The 17,237-nt window shown below is 49.8% G+C and overlaps 2 protein-coding genes across 3 annotated transcripts in view; one reads left to right on the top strand and one right to left on the bottom strand.

The window, feature by feature from the left end:
* The window catches only part of LOC129700057 (leucine-rich repeat-containing protein 74A-like), a 53,025-nt gene extending 41,169 nt beyond the window's left edge, over nucleotides 1-11,856 (top strand). Inside the window, exon 13 of the mRNA XM_055640231.1 lies at nucleotides 8,505-11,856. Coding sequence (XP_055496206.1) covers nucleotides 8,505-8,943 — 439 coding nt within the window. The 3' untranslated portion in view covers nucleotides 8,944-11,856. The remainder of the gene's footprint in view (nucleotides 1-8,504) is intronic.
* Nucleotides 2,307-17,035, bottom strand: LOC129700058 (uncharacterized). 2 transcript variants are annotated; one of them, XM_055640233.1, is made up of 2 exons: nucleotides 16,895-17,035; nucleotides 2,307-3,886 (listed from the first exon to the last, which is right to left on the bottom strand). In XM_055640233.1, exon 2 carries the CDS (start codon nucleotides 3,003-3,005, stop codon nucleotides 2,307-2,309), a length of 699 nt encoding a protein of 232 aa, XP_055496208.1. In that variant the 5' UTR covers nucleotides 3,006-3,886; nucleotides 16,895-17,035. The 2 variants fall into 2 exon arrangements, with proteins under 2 accessions (XP_055496208.1, XP_055496209.1); XM_055640234.1 differs by lacking the exon at nucleotides 16,895-17,035 and adding an exon at nucleotides 16,776-16,794.
* Nucleotides 17,036-17,237: the final 202 nt, after the last annotated feature.

Genomic DNA, 17,237 nt, shown 5'->3' with positions numbered 1-17,237 from the left:
GCTCACTGCCACGCCTATATCAACAGCACAAACGGCAGACATTTTTCCCACTGCAAAAGGCCGCCAGACCCCCCACAAAGGACCTAAAAAATGGGCTAGCATAGACGAGCAAGGTACCATTAAAAAACAATGCCAAATGAACAAGTTGAGTTCATAGAGTACAAAATGGTTTGCACCAGACAAATAGTCCGCTGCACTACAGGTAACAGACACCCCAAAAATGGACACCCTAGACCCTGCTGTACAACTAGGTTAGGGTAGCGCAACGATAATCCCAAAATGAAGGCGAGGAGGTATTTTATTTGCTGTTGTTCTTCTGACCAGACGAGTCTGCAATAGGAGATTGCACCTAAACCCCTGCCCTTTATTCCTGTAGCTAAGGGCCGCCCCCGGACTCATCCATTCCCGTGCTGAGGGGTTCGATAGTGGAAATGTGGTAGGCGGGCATCTCACCGTCCATGAGCTGAGCCTCCGCCAGGGCAGAATAGTCAATGCCGGGCGCCACCTCGAAAACGGGCGTCGACGGTGGGGCGGGACAACACGTCGGCCACCCGGTTCTCCTTCCCCTAGATGAAGCAGATGGAGGTGGTGTACTCCGAAATGTACGCCAACTGCCACTGCTGTTGTGCGGACCAGAGGTCGGAAACCTTTGCCAGGGCAAATGTGAGCGGCTTGTGGTACATGTGGTCCCCACCAGGAAGTAGCGGAAGTGGCACACCGCCAGGTACAGAGCCAGGAGCTCGCCGTATTTCGTCTGGGCATGGTTGAGGTGCCGGCTGAAGAAGGCCAGTGGCCGCCAACCCCCGTCCGTCAGTTGTTCCAGCACGGCACCAACCGCCAACTCCGAGGCGTCCACCGTAAGGGCAGTCGGGGCATCTTCCCGCGGGTGAACCAGCAGTGCAGCCTGAGCAAGAGCCTCCTTCGCGCCGTCAAATGCCGCCATCGCCTCGTCGGTCCACTCGACGTCCTTACGCCCACCCGCCAGAAGTTGATACAACGACTGCATGATGTGGGCCGCAGATGGCACAAAACGGTGATAAAAAGCCACCATCCTGATGAATTCCTGCAGGCCGCGCAAAATGTATGGACGGGGAAACCGGCGGATGGTGCCGACCCTGTCCGGCAGGGGAACCACGCCTTGCGAAGTCATGCGTTGACCGAGGAAGTCGATGGTGGTCACCCCAAACCGGCACTTGGCGAGGTTGACAGCCGAACCATGCTCATTGAGCCACTGACAGAGCTGCCGAAGGTGGGCACAGTGCTCCTGCCGTGACCGGCTGGCCATCAAGATGTCGTCGAGGTAGACAAATGCAAACTCGAGACCGCGACACACCTCGTCCATTAACCGTTGGAATGCTTGCGCGGCGTTCTTAAGGCCGAACGACATCCGCACAAACTCGTACAGTCCAAATGGCATGATGATTGCGGTCTTGGGCACATCCTCCGCGTGGACCGGGATCTGGTTATAACCCTGCACCAAATCCACTTTGGAGAAAATAGTAGCCCCGGCCAAATGGGCGTTGAAGTCCTGGATGTGGGGCACGTGGTATTGCTCTGCGATGGTAGCGGCAATCAACCGCCGATAATCCCTGCAAGATCGCCAACACCCGCTTGCCTTGGGAACCCTGTGGAGTGGAGACGCCCATGGGCTGTTTGAAGGGCGGACGATCCCCAAGGACTCCATCATGCGGAACTCCTGCCATGCCAGACGTAGCTTATCCAGCGGCAGTCGGCGTGTTCGTGTGTGGAGAGGTGAGCCGGTAGTTGGTATGAAATGAATCACCCGTACTTGGGGGTTGACGATCGGAACTGTGGGGTCAGGATGTCCAGGAACGCGACCAAGACCCGAGCAAAGCAGGAATCCACAGACGAATACACCACGTACCACCGGCTCCCACAAACGCAGCGTGATTGGCTCCAGCGTGGCGGCGTGGACCAAGCGCTGGTGCCTGATGTCCACCAGGCGGGAGTGAGCCCGGAGGAAGTCGGCACCGAGCAACTGCTGGGAGACATCAGCGATGGTAAACTGCCACAAGAAATGACAGGAGCCGAAAACGATCGGGACCGTGTGAACCCCATATGTACGGATGGTGAGGTGGTGAGGACGGGCCCCCGCTTACCGGAACGAATGTCCGCCAGCGAAGGGAACAGTACGCTCAGCTCTGCCCCGGTATCCACGAGGAAGCGACTCCCGGATCTGGCCGGCCGCGGCGGGGACTATTGGCAGCCGCCCCAGCATTTCCCGGGAACGTGCATGGCTGACGGCATTGTCGTGCTGCAGCACCTCAGGGCTGGTGGTAATAGCACTAGCGCCTCCTGTTGGTGGCATTTGGAGCCTGCTGGTGCTGGACTGCAGGTGTGGTACCCGCCACGGCCGCGGGGGGGGGGGGGGGGGGGGCGATTGCACAGGCCTCCTTGGCGCAGCTGTCACTCCTTCCACACAGCTCCACCGTCCCACCGGAGGAAATCGGGTGGTGACGGAGTGACGGCCAGCGTGCTGGCGTCATCCGGGCGCGCCATCCACAGCTCGTCGGCGCACCTACTGAGGGCCCCCGATGTCTGCGAAGGAGGCGTCGGTGAGTTGCAGGCGGATGTAGGCCAGCCGCAGATGCAGGTAAGTGCATTAGGCACGGCGTCTGCCTTGATGGCCGCCGGTCGCCTAGGCCCTCCATATGAAGGAGTCTGGCAGCACGCTCCATCCTGCTGAGCCCATAAATCTGGAGCAGGAGCTCCTTAAGGCCGAGGTATTTGTCAGTGGCTGGAGGGTCTGCGAGGAATTGTGTGACCTCTCTGGCCATGACCTGGTCGAGGGCCCCCACCAGGCAGTAGTAGCGGGTGCCATCTGCTGTAATGCCCCGCAGCTGGAATTGGGCCTCCGCCTGCTGAAACCAGACGCGAGGCCCGGCAGTCCAGAAGGTAGGTAATTTAACAGAGACCGCGTCGAGAAACAGGGCCCAGTCGGCCTGTAAGGTGGACGGACGGGCGGCTCTGTCCTTTGACTCCATTATGACAGCAATGGAGCGTCGGGGTCACCAATGTAGTGCGACGATAATCCCGAAATGAAGGCGAAAGGCCAGGTGTTTCGGGAGGTATTTTATTCGTTGTCATTCTCCTGACTAGACAAGTCTGCAACAGGGAGATTGCACCTAAACCCCTGCCCTTTATCCCTGTAGCTATGGGCCGCCCCCAGACTCATCCATTCCCATGCCGAGGGGTTCGATAGTGGAAATGGCCCGACACTTGGGAGCCACCACACTAGCCTAGATATTGTGGGTACCAGCTAAAACCAAGTTTAAATGATCTATCACACCATGGGGGTTATAAAATGATCTATGACAGAACAGTTATCCGCTGCCTTGGGTCTAAGAGGCTCGGGTGGCTGATGGCAAGCCACCTTAACCAGAAATAGCAAGATTTGGTTCAACACTGTACTTTTGCACGGTTGAGTTCAGGGCACTGCTATTAATACAATGTACTGCCCATTAATTAAGAAGTGTACCCCCACAGACAGCAGGGCATGTTTCACATCTCATTTTCATTGTTCGAGTCATCGCTCCATTCTGGTCCAGAACCTGTGTCATCAATGTCAAGAGGTATCTTCTGTGTCCTCGGTGTGTCCGTCATCTTCAGTATTGTCACTCACAGAAACATCTTCAAAGAGATGGTCTAGTACTGCAGGTCCAGGAAACCAGTCGAGCATGTAATGTCCATTTTCATCCTTCCATCCATACTGCAGTGGATCCAAATCTTGATCTGGTTGTGTGGAGTCTGCATTACCCCAGATAATACTGGCATAATGTGCACACCCTGTCTTGTTCCAAAGGGTCTTTCCACATGGTGCTAGTAGCGCACAGTCAACCTTTTTGATATTGGCCATTGGGTTTTCCTGAAATAATAAAAAGATCTGCAATTACAATGTTATTGTTAAGAATGGCAAGTGTACAGATTAACCCCTGAATTGAGGCGATTATGTGTCTTGTATGCGTAGAACAGTATGGTCAATTTATACACTATTGTTCATCTAAAAGTCTCTCCTGCAAACTGAGACCTTACTGGTTTATGCAGAATTTAAGTCCACGTGTCATTTCGTAAGCCCATTTCAATTTATCTTTATATAATTAATAGAGCAAAACAAAACATCTGGGAATCAGTTACATGTATCCTAAGCATGTATCAAGGTACCATACATTGCTGAGATCAGGATTCTGCTATTTGCAATAGGTAATATTACTCTGAATCACAAGAATTGCTTAGGTCCAAGTACAAGGAAGATAAGTATCTTGCTTTTCAGGACTGCTATAACAGTTTAAGAAGGAACTGCAGATGCTGAAAAATTGAAGGTAGACAAAAATGCTGGAGAAACTCAGCGGGTGAGGCAGCATCTATGGAGCAATAGACAATAGGTGCAGGAGTAGGCCATTCAGCCCTTCGAGCCAGCACCGCCATTCAAGGTGATCATGGCTGATCATCCCCAATCAGTACCCCTTTCCTGCCTTCTCCTGCCGTCACTTTGTATTCACTAGCCGAAGGTTGTGGTTGATCATATAAACCTGGTTCAGGTTTAATACCTAGACTAGCCTACTTGGGCCCAAGGACTTATTAAGGGGGAGGGGGGCGGGGGGGTCAGGTAAGGCCAAGGCAATGGGTTATCATTCTGCTATGAGTCATTTTGTATTTCCTAGGCTGTGATTGATCATCTAAACTTGATTTTAGCTGGTACCTTTAATATCTAGGCTAGCCTAGATTGGCCCAAGGGCCCATTTAGGGGGTCTGGTAGGCCCAATGCAGCAGATTATTGTTCTGCCATAGGTCAATTTATATTCCCCAAGCTGTGGTAGATCATTTAAACTTGGCTTCAACTCATACCCCCTACACACTCCCATAGCCAGATATTGGTACCTAGTTCGCCTAACCTAATGTCTCTGGGCTGATGGTCTAATTCTGCAGTTTCCCCAAAATGACAGCCCACGAGTTTCCATACTCCAAAGCGCCTTGTTTAAATTATACTCTATAAACTTCCTGGAAAAGTAATGGTACAGGTGCACAACCTTTTATCCGGTGTTCCGGAAACCGAAAAACTCCGAAAACCGGCCATTTTTTCCAGATGTCGTCTGCGCACCAAAGCTCGCGTTTGCCACCAAACTTGACCCGAAACGACCCACGGTCAACCCAGGTCTGTACTACTGTAGCGGCTGCCTCCTCCCCGGAGACGGGAGACGCTTAAACATCTGTAAATCATTGCTTAAATGTTAGTCAGTTAGTTTGGAGGGATTTTTTGTGAAGGGGGGGTGAAGGGGTAAACTTTAAATCTTAGTCCCCTACCTGGTCGGAGAGGCGGGGAGCGGTCAATGCCTTACCGGGTCGCCGTGCAGTAAGCTCCGCAGCGCTGTGGCCGGTGGGGCAGCTGGCGGCGCCGGTTGTAGCTCCGACCCCGGCAACTCTACCCCTGGCTGCGAGGCGCTCCAAATCCAGCGCGGCCCGCGGCCGGACGCCCCAGCTCCGCGAATGTCGGGAGTCGGCGGCGTCGCAACACTGGGATACCAGCGGGGAGCGGGCAATGCCTTACCGGGTCGCCGTGCGGCAAGCTCCGGAGCGCTGTGGCCGCCGACCCAACGTTCGCGGAGCGTCGCTGGATTTGGAGCCGCGCAGCCAGGGGTAGAGTTGCCGGGGTCGGAGCTCCAACCGGCACCGCCCGCGGCCGGACGAAGCACCCAGCTCCGCGAGGTTGGGAGTCGCCGACCAGGTAGGGGACTAAGAATTAAAGTTTCCCCCTTCACCCCTACTCCACCACCACCACATAAAATCCCTCCAAACTAACTGACTAACATTTATGCAATGATTCTCCCGGTCTCCGGGGAGGAGGCAGCTGTTCTAGACTTTTCAAGCCGCCCGCGCTACCTGCCTAATCTACGCTAAAAATCTTCCATTTGGAAATCTGAAAATGTCCGAAATCCGACAAGTGTCTGGTCCCAAGGCTTTCGGATAAAAGGTTGTGCACCTGTAATACTGAACTCTGGAATTTCACCAAATATAGACTAGGTGACCGTTTTGCTGAACATTTACACTTGGTCACCACCAAGGTCAATGTGATCTCCCTGCTGCCATCCATTTCGACACCCCTTCCCACTCTCATAAACAAACATAGAAAATAGGTGCAGGAGTAGGCCATTCAGCCCTTCGAGCCTGCACCGGCATTCAATATGATCATGGCTGATCATCCAACTCATATGGACCTTTCTGTCCTGAGTCTCCTCCATTGCCAGAGTGAGGCCACATGCAAATTGAAGGAACAGCACCTCATTTGATTTCTCTAACTTCAAGTAACCCTTGCTTTCCCTCTCTCTCTGTGTCCCTCCTCCACCCTTGTTCTTCAACTAGTTTCACTGTCCTTCAGATTAATTGTACTGATTGTATGCCTCCTTGTTCCCTTCCCCTCAGCTAACAAAGAATCATTCTACATTTCCTTATCATCTGCTTTGATCTGTAATTTTCACACCTTACCTTTCCATATCTCTAGACTCCCTCTCCGAAACGTCACCCATTCCTTCTCTTCAGAGATGCTGCCTGTCCCGCTAAGTTACTCCAGCATTTTGTGTTTACCTTCGGCATATAACCAGTATCTGCACTTCCTTCCTACACAGTAGCACCTCATATTTTGCTTGGGGAGTTTACAAGCTACCCAATGAATGTGAAGTCTCCAATTTTAGGTAACATCTACTAACACTCCCCTCCCTTACCCCTTTGCCCCCTTCCTCCACCCTAGTCATTTAACCAGTTCACCAAGTTGTATCCCTTTTGAGATCACCTAGTCAACAATAAGGCTACCAGGGCACCTCCCTGCCTGAGATCATTTGTTGCCGGCTCTGATTAGCCCTGGTCTTTTCTCACCTCGAGCCACCCTCACTTTCAGTCTGAAGAAGAGTATCGACCCGAGACATCACTCATCCTTTTTCTCCAGAGATGCTGCCTGGCCCACTGTTACTCCAGTTCTTTATGTCTATCTCTAGAATTTCCACATTGTTTTTCAGGCAACACCCACTTGGACTTTCCTGGTGGCATCAGGAAGTAACATCTAATCTCCATGGCATTGCTGTCAGTGATCTAGGAGAAATATCCCAGGGGTTTAAAATTGTAAAATGACATTTTGATTACTTGGTTATATTTGAGAAAAGGGCTGTTCAAGGATGATCTGGACAAATAACCTGGTCTGTTCACTTTCTGACTGGAAGGCAGATATTCCATTTGTGGTTGTGTTGGATGCGTGGTGAGAGAGGACTTGGAACCAGAAGGTCATGGTGATGATCTTCTAAAACAACGTCTAGGAGCTGGAAATCCTGACCTTTCAGTCGGTGGGGACAAGATCAACAAGGAGAGTGTGGAGCCAAGCCGAGGAATTGAGAGCTCCAAGGAGGACATTAATTTTTTGTTGCAATTAATTAGATGGTTCTCTTAGAGTTGCTTTAGGGGGAGGGGGCCTAATGGTAATAATTTATTGTTGTCACTGTACTGAGATACAGCAAAATGCCATGCCTTTGGTTCCTAATCCTGGCTCCGACAGGAGCTGCCTATTAATGGTGGCTGAGGGCACCTACATTTTCTGATATTACAGATATTAGAAAAGCTCTCCTTGGCTGTCTAACATCCATGGGTTCAACCTTCAACCTCACCGATCCTCTCAAAGGCTGTTTGGCCCATACACACTGTTTTACATCATCCTAACCTCTCCAATATGTAGGGTTTCGCCACGATATTTGATCTCACCTTGGTGAGATTCACCTCTCGTACCTTGGTGGATCTCACCTTGAACTATTCAACATGTGTTTAAGATTACCTTAAGTATTCCATCATCGAAGAGCCTTGGCCAGACTGATCTCACCATTGTTGTGGGTCCATACAGAGTGTTTGACCTCAGCCTGTCTCTCCAATGTTTAAAGGTTCCACTGGTTAGTTGACCTCTCTCAATTTCTCCAATGTTGATTAGCTGTGTTCGAGATCATCTCCAATATTGATGGGTCCAATTGTAGCATTTGATCCCTTCAGTCTAGATAGATGCAACTGTGACGTTTGGCCTTGACCTGATCTCTTCAATGTTGATTAGTCCTTCCATGGTGTGATTATCGTAATTTCTCCTAAACTGAAGAGTAAAGCTTTGGTGTTTGTCTTCACCATTGTTGAGTTGTTCCACCTTTGGCATTTGATCTCACCCAATCGCTATAATATTGATCGGTTCATCCTCAGATTCTTTGACATCTAGCCTCTCCAATGTTGGTGATTCAATCACGTCCTAACCTCTCCATGTTCATAGGCTTAACCATGTTATTCTTAAGTGTCCATATCCCTTCGCTGGTTTATAGCTTTTCCCACATGTTGGTTTTTTTTTAAACATTCATTGTGAATAATCTGCTTTCTTTTAAGCTTTAAAAAAATATAATTATCTCTCTTGGCCTCATGTTTTCTGTCCTTCTTTCAACCCTCTCTTGCAAACCTACTTCTGAGCTGAACAGGAAACTGGTGGACACCAGGAAGCAAATGATCCATGAGCAACGGGAGCAACTCCGCAAGGAAGAAACCAGGCAGAGGAAGGAGAAGCAGAAGGCACAGCGGGTGCTGAAAACATTCAGAAGTGCAATAAATGCCATCACTCCCCGCAGTTCCACTGTCATCTCATCCAGTCACTTTAAGTTGCCAGATATCCATCCACTCAAGTCTTCTAGCTCCCAGCAGTTATCTAGCACGCCACTGAGCTCTTGGCACCATGTGGTGGTCTCAAATAGCAGTCGGTATTCAATGCCAACACTGAGCAATGTTCAGTTGCACCACCAGTTGAGTCATTCCAGCAAGACTCCCTTAGTTCCAGGTGCCAGGTTGGGTTCTTCCCCCCGGATCCACTCAATTTCTCAGCCTAAAATGGTATCCAATGCGCATATACATTCCCAGTCATAGGAACATAGAAAATAGGTGCAGGAGGCCATTTGGTCCTTCGAGCCAGCACTGCCATTCATTATGACCATGGCTGATCATCCACAATCAGTCATTGTCCTATCGGGGACACATGACAATAAACTCTCTTGAATCTTGAATCTAACCCGTGCCTCCCTTCTCCCCATACCCTTGATTCCGCTAGCTCCTAGAACTCTATCTAACTCTCCTTTAAATTCATCCAGTGAATTGGCCTCTACTGCCTTCTGTGGCAGAGAATTCCACAAATTCACAACTCAATGGGTAAAGTTTTTTTCTCATCTCAGTTTTAAATGGCCTCCCCCTTCATTCTTAGACCATGGCCCCTGGATCTGGACTCCCCCAACATTGGGAACATTTTTCCTACATCTAGCTTGTCCAGTCCTTTTTATAATGTTATATGTTTCTATGAGATACCCACTCATCCTTCTAAATTCCAGTGAATACAAGCCCAGTCTTTCCAATCTTTCTTCACAGTCCCGCCATCCCGGGGATTAACCGCGTGAACCAACCTTGCCTCAATAGCAAGAATGACCTTCCTCAAATTAGGAGACCAAAACTGCACACAATACTCCAGATGTGATCTCACTGTACAACTGCAGAAGGACCTCTTTACTCCAATACTCAAATCCTCACGTTATGAAGGCCAACATGCCATTAGCTTTCTTTGTCATGATCTCCCAACTGGAGAGAAATCCCGTGACCACGACTAGTCCAGATATTTCCTTCCACATGGTGCAAGCAACACCATTGAGGGAGATGAAGACTAAAAAGTAATAACAATGAAACGTGGGGTATTTTTGGTTATTGGTTATTTTCCTTCTCGCCCCTCCTCTTTGAATATGTGGTTATAAACTTTGTTACGAAAATCATAACAATGTTATTGTAATAGATGAACATTACATTGTAATCCATTAACAGAACCAAAAATGAGTCTAAACTGGGTGTAAATGGCAATGGGAGAATTATTATTGCTGTGACCTATCAGGAAATGATGGCAAATGATCTAATCTGAAATTGTTAACCTAAGCACTGAGGCTAGAAGATTGTAAAGTGTCGCTGATGTAAAATGGTGTGTTGCTTCTTGAGCTTCAGTGGACAATGTGGAAGATAAATGTCAGATTAGAGTGAGGGTTGAGATGGACAATGAAAATGGTAAAACACTGCAAGCTCAGGGCCACAGGTGAGGTGTTCAGCAAGGTTGTCTGTCATTGTAGAGCTATGATTCCAGAGTTGTTGGGGAAAAAACTCAAGCTTATCATACATTTTTGAATTGTACTCAAAGTATAATGGAATGTGTTAGTTCCTGTTTGGAAGCTATCATTTTTAATAAACTGCTACAAACTCAGATTTAGTACTCTTCATTTTCATAGCTGCGAAATGAGCAGCCATTTTTAACACACATTTTATATGAGCTGGGAAACATTTCCAGTCTCTCGGGTTCACACTCATTGGTCCGAAATTGTCTCCCTTCCTTCATAACACCTGCTAGTTTCCGTTCAGAACAGTTGTTGCACAGTCGTTGTCACTAGACCAGTAAGTCAGCGAAAATCTAGAGATGCGAGTTCAAATCCCACTACAGCAAGTATGGAAAACTAGTCATGATGCGCATGAATTTTGCAAAACTCCATCTGGCTCATTAATCTTTTTCAGTGAAGGAAAAGTGCCATACTTATAGATTCATACAGCATGGAAACAGGTCTATCTGCCGTGTTTAGCCCATATCTTTTCTATCCAGGTATCCGTACAAATGTCTTTTAAATTTTGTTAGAGACCTGCCTCAATTACCTCCTCTGTCAGCTCGTTCCATGTGCCCACCATCCTCTGAGTGAAAAAGTTGCTGGGTTCCTATTAAATCTTTCCCCTTGAACCTATGCCTCTTGATACAACTGGCATAACAAATAGACCTAGGTAGGCCACCCAGCATTGATCTAGGCATCATGTTCACACACAACAGAGTTACCACAAGTTTGGTTCACATTGCAAAACCTCTTCACAAGCATCTGGGTCCTGATATCTAGCTTGGGAATGCTGTTCTGGGTGTCATGAAGGCACATTAGGTAGAGCTGCTGCCTCACAGCTCTGGTGACCTGGGTTCACCCCTAGAATCCACTGCTGTCTGAATGGAGCTTGCATGTAGACTGACTCCCCTTCCCCCCACTCTCCCCAATCTTTGCACATCCCCTATCCTGACTTTTCGCTTGTAACTTTAATTTCATGTATCTTGTTGCGTTTCATGACTGTTGGCAGACCAATTTCACTCCTGGGATAGATAAAATTCTATCGTATCGAAATCACATTTGTGTATTTACTTTCTTCGGTGTCTGAGAAGATTCAGCACATCCGTGGGGGTTCTCTTGAACCTCTGCAGATAATTTTATTGTCTTTGTAGAATTAGTTGTTGCCTTACTCCAAGAAGATGATCATTTAACAAAAGGAAAATACAAATTTTCCAGCTTAGTTATTAGTACCGGTACTTGTTTTTCTGATAAGAAAATTGGTGGACACTGCCTGGTCCATCATGGGTACTGACTTCCCCACCATTGAAGGGATCTTTAGAAGGCACTGCCTCAAAAAGGCAGCCCGCATCATCAAGGACCCACACCTCCCTAGCCGCGTTGTAAATTCACTTCTGCCATCGGGAGGAAGGTATCAGAGTCTGAAAACTGAACTCCAGGTTTAAGAACAGCTTCTTCCCAACAACCATCAGGCCACTGAACACTGCAAACACCAACTAAACCTCAAACTGCTTGATTGTACTTGGGACTTTGGGCTTTAGTTTTCAAGTTTATTTTGTTTATTGTGTTATTTACAAGTATTGTATTTACAGACCTGTAGGTTGCTGCAGGAATTTTATAGTTCCGTTTTTGATACATGTGACAATTAAACACGCTTGACTCTTTGTCCCAATAAGGTAAATGTTACTTCAGAGTACAATTATGGTAAACAGAGAAATTCTTAAAAAAGATTTTGGATCATGATGGAAACTTCTAAAACTTATAATACGAACATCTAAAACTTTTAGTTGGTAAAAAGGACCAATAGGGAAAATAAAACACAAAAGAGTCTCTATCACAGATGTAATGCCACTATTCAAGAAAGGAGGGAGCCAAAGAACAAAACATTCTTTAGAAAACTATTCTCGGCTTGTTAGCCTAACATCTGTCACTGGACTAATGCTACAATCCATTATTAAGGAGTTGATAGTAGGAGATTTAGAAAATCTTAAAACAATTATGCAGTGTCAATGTGATTTTGTAAGAGGGAAATCATTTCTGACAAATGTTTCAGGATGTAACAAACTGGATGGCTAAAGGGAATCACTAGATGTATTGGAGCTGGGTACACAAAAATGCTGGAGAAACTCAGCGGGTGCAGCAGCATCTATGGAGCGAAGGAAATAGGTGACGTTTCGGGCCGAAACCCTTCTTCAGACTGATGGGGGGTGGGGGGGAGAAGGAAGGAAAAAGGGAGGAGGAGGAGCCTGAGGGCGGGGGGGGGATGGGAGGAGACAGCTCGAGGGTTAAGGAAGGGGAGGAGACAGCAAGGGCTAGCAAAATTGGGAGAATTCAATGTTCATGCCATCCGGACACAAGCTACCCAGGCGGAATATGAGGTGCTGTTCCTCCAATTTCCGGTGTTGCTCACTCTGGCAATGGAGGAGACCCAGGACAGAGAGGTCGGATTGGGAATGGGAGGGGGAGTTGATGTGCTGAGCCACCGGGAGTTCAGGTAGGTTATTGCGGACTGAGCGGAGGTGTTCGGCGAAACGATTGCCCAACCTCTGCTTAGTCTCACCGACTATTGTATTGGAGCTGGTTTGTTATTATCATGTGTACCGAGAACAGTGGAAAAGCTTTGTTTTATGTGCTAGCCAGCCAAAGCATACAACAGGTATTGCAAAAGGCAAAGTAAACAAAACACAGAATATACTGTTTAGTTACAGAGAAAGTGCAGATTTATTTTAAAGTGCAAGGGCCATAGTGGGGTAGATTGGAAGATTGGATACTCATCCTTTGCGTATGAGAGGTTGGTAGGCTGTTCTTGAATCTGTTGATACGTGGCTTCAATAATTTGTGCCCGATTGGTGAGGGGAGGGGCGAGAATGAGCAGTGCGAGTGATCGTTGATTATATTGGCTACTTTCTTGCAACAGCGTGAAGTGTAGACCGCGTCGATGAGGGGGAGGCTAGTTTGTGTGATGGACTGGGCTGCCTTTGCAACTCTCTATAATTTTGTGCGGTCTTGGGCACAGTAGTTGCTATATCAAATTGGGATGCTTTCAATAGTGCATCTGTAGAAATTAGTCAGACATCAGAGACATGCCAAATTTCCTCAGCCTTCTGAAGAAGTAGAGGCATTGGTGTGCTGTCAATGTTTGTTGGACCAGGTCGGTTAGTTGGGTAATATTCATACCTACAAACTCGTAGTATTCAACCATCAAGTTGGAAAGGGTATTAAAACAACTCCCAGGATATTACTGGGACACAGAAACATGTAAAAATAAGTCATTCGGCCCTATGAACCAGCACCGCCATTCAATATGATCATGGCTGATCATCTAAAATCAGTACCCCGTTCCTGCTTTTCACCCATATCCCTTAATTCCTTTAGCCCTAAGAGCTAAATCTAACTCTCTCTTCAATTACCATCCATGGCCCAACAAAGGGATCACTCAGATCAGACGTTGTGGGCTTCAATTATAGGGAGAGGTTGGATAGGCTGAGGATTTTTTCTTTGGAATGTAGGCTGTGCAGTGACCTTATTGAGGTGTACAAGATCTGAACCTTCTGAATTTGTAGTCGGCAGGGCAGTACTCTGCATATCGCCAACTTGAGGGGCAAGGATAAAGTAAACTTTTTCAGAGAATTCTAAAACTAGAGGCCAAGGGTGAAAGATGGGAGATTTAATAGGGACCCCAGACAAATTTTCACCCAGAGGGTGTCCACATCTGTAACAAGCTACCAGAGGAATTACGACAATTAAGTTATTTGGACAGATAGATGGATAGGAAGAGTTGAGGGGGAATACGAGCCAAATAAGGAAAATGGCACTAGCCTAGAAAACCATCTTGGTCTGCATGGACAATGTGGGTCGAAGGGCCTGTTTCCATGCTGCGTAGCACTATGACTGCTTGACTCTGTCCCACTTACCGCATACCGTCCGAACAGATCCACGGACGATGCAGTCTCCCAGGTCTTGCACACTGCTCTCTCCCATCTGGACAGCCAGAAGGGGGGCTACGTGAGGATGCTGTTCATAGACTATAGTTCAGCCTTCAACACGATAGTCCCCACCAGACTGGCCGGGAAGCTAATGGAATTGGGGCTCAACACCTCCCTGTGTGCCTGGGTCCTGGACTTTCTCACCACCAGGCCCCAGGTAGTCAAGATGGGAGGGAATACATCGAAGTCCCTCACCCTGAGCACAGGATCGCCCCAGGGTTGCGTGCTCAACCCCCTATTGTATTCCCTGTACACACATGACTGTGTGGTTAGGTTCAGCTCCAACTCAATAATTAAGTTTGCTGATGACACTGTGGTGGTGGGCCTGATCTCAGACAACGATGAGAAGGCCTACCGGGAGGAGGTGGCTGATCTAGCACTCTGGTGCCAGGATAACAGCCTCCTCTTGAACATCAAAAAAACGAAGGCGCTGATCATGGACTTTAGGAGGGCACATCATCCGAGGACGTACACTCCATTGAGGATAAATGAGGATCCTGTGGATAGGGTGAACTGTTTTAAATATCTGGGAATCCACATCTCCGAGGATATGACATGGGCATCACACGCCTCAGCACTCGTAAGGCAAGGCAGCGCCTTTACCACCTCAGGCAATTGAAGAAATTCAGAGTGTCTCCGAGGATCGTCCAGTGCTTCTACGCAGCGGCGGTGGAAAGCTTCTTGTCCGGGAACATTACCATCTGGTTTGGGAATTGCTCTGCCAAGGACAAGAAGGCTCTGCAGAGAGTAGTGCGTTCGGCCGAACACACTATGGGAACTTCACTTGCCGCCCTGCAGGAACTATACATCACGAGGTGCAACTCCAGAGCCAACAATATCATGAGACCCCTTCCACCCCTGCAACGGACTGTTCCAGCTGCTACGGTCAGGCAAACGCCTCCGTTGCCATGCGGTGAGAACAGAGAGGTTGAGAAGGAGTTTCTTCCCAGAGGCCATTCGGACTGTAAACGCCTATCTCACCAGGGACTAACTCCACTGAACGTTTTTCCTTCCATTATTTATTATGTAAAGGTATATGTGTGTTATGATTGTGTTTATAGTTTGTTGTTTGGTTGTTTGTCTTTTTGCACAAAAGTCCGCGAGCATCGCCACTTTCATTTCACTGCACACCTCGTATGTGTATGTGACAAATAAACTTGACTTGACTTCAGTATAATTGATATATCATCTATGGGGTGAAGGCAGGAACGGGGTACTGATTGGGGATGATCAGCCATGATCACATTGAATGGCAGTGCTGGCTTGAAGGGCTGAATGGCCTACTCCTGCACCTATTGTCTCTTTGTCTCTGGTTGGCCACTATAGTCAGGTCTGATCTGGGTGATCCTTTATTTGGCCATAGGTGGTAACTCAGTGGTGCAGTCATTTTATTCCACTCTGACTGGTCACTCTGTGGTCCACTTACTATGTCCCTCTCCAGTCGGTCACTCTGGCCTGTAGCCGCCAGTCACCGTCCCGCCCCTGCCGGTCACTATGTGGCTCAGTCCATCACTCTGTGAAGCAGTCATTTTGTTCAAATCCGGCAGTAACTCTGCGGCCAGGCCGGTCACTCTGTGGCCCGATTCATCACTCGATGGTTCACTCAGTCTATCCCTCTCTGACCGGTCACTCTGTGGCCTGGTAACTAACCCTGGGGTCCACTCACTCCGTCCTGTCATTCTATGGCCAGCAACCGCCGGTCACCTTCCTGAACCTGCCGGTCAGTCTGTGGCCCGGTCACTTACTCTGTTGTCCTCTCACTCAGCCCCTCTCCGGCTATGGCCGCGTCAGTCACTCTGTGGAGTGGTCATTTTGCCACACCCTAGCCACTCACTCTGTGGCCCGGTTTCAATCACCCTATGGTCCACTCACTCTGTCTCACTGGCTGATCACTCACTGTCACCGTCCTGCCCCTGCCGGTCACTCACTCTGAACCTCTCCGGCAGGTCCTCACTGTGTGTGGCCTGTGCTGCCGGTCACCCTGTGGCTCGGTCCATCACTCTGTGGCCTGGTTCAGTCACTCTGTCTCACTCCGGCCGGTCACTCACTGTGGTCCGGAGCCGCCGGTGACCGTCCCGCCCCAGCCGCACCGTTACCATCGCCGTTGTTGCGGTGCGGGGCCAGGCACTCTCTACGGTCCGGAGCCGCCGGTCACCGGACCTTGACCCTGTGGTCCAGTCCATCACTATGTGATCCACTCACTCTGCGGTCCAGTGCCGCCGGTCACTCACTCTGTGGCCCAGTCCGGCCGGTCACTTGCTGTGGTATGGTCACTCATTCTACCTCGCTCTGGTCGGTTACTCACTGTGGCCCGGTGCCGCCAGTCACCTGCCCCAGCCCCACCGTGACCGCCGGGCCGATCACTCTGCAGTCTGGTCACTCTGTCCCTCTCCGGCCCGATCACTCTGCAGTCTGGTCACTCTGTCTCTCTCCGGCCCGATCACTCTGCAGTCTGGTCACTCTGTCTCTCTCCGGCCCGATCACTCTGCAGTCTGGTCACTCTGTGGTCTGGTTACTCTGTCCCTCTCCGGCCCGGTTACTCAGTGTGGCCCGGTGCCGCCGGCCACCCGCCCCGGCCCAGCCCCGCCATTACCGTTACTGCCGCGGTCGGGCCGGTCACCCTGTCCCTCTCCGGCCCGGTCACTCTGTCCCTCTCCGGCCCGATCACTCTGCAGTCTGGTCACTCTGTCCCTCTCCGGCGCGGTCACTCACCGTGGCCCGTTGCCGCCGGTCACCGCCCTTGCCCCACCGTTACCGCCGCCATGGCCGTTGCCGGTGCAGCCTCCATGACCATGACCTTTGCCGTTGTCGGGGCCACCGTGACCGTGACGGTTGGTGGGGCTGGGGCTGTCGGGGCCGCCGTCGCCGCCGCGCGCTGTGGGCGGGAAGTTCAAGCCGGGCTCCGAGCTGTACCCGAGGTGTGTGTGTGTGCGCGCGCCGCACCCGCTCCGCTCCGCCCCGCCCCAGCCCCGCCCGGCCCGGGAGACCCCGTGCTGCCTGTCGGGGAGGCGGCAAGATGGCGGCTGCAGGCTGAGCCCAGGCGGGCGGGGGTGGT

The sequence above is a fragment of the Leucoraja erinacea genome, chromosome 9, assembly GCF_028641065.1.
Source record: "Leucoraja erinacea ecotype New England chromosome 9, Leri_hhj_1, whole genome shotgun sequence".
NCBI lineage: Eukaryota > Metazoa > Chordata > Chondrichthyes > Rajiformes > Rajidae > Leucoraja > Leucoraja erinaceus.
The sequence above is the reverse complement of the archived record's forward strand: the minus strand, read 5'-3'. Positions and strand labels throughout refer to the sequence as shown.

What these genes read in the sequence shown, in the direction of transcription:
- LOC129700058 (XM_055640233.1), bottom strand. Translation starts at nt 3,005, where the DNA reads ATGGAGTCAAAGGACAGAGCCGCCCGTCCGTCCACCTTACAGGCCGAC.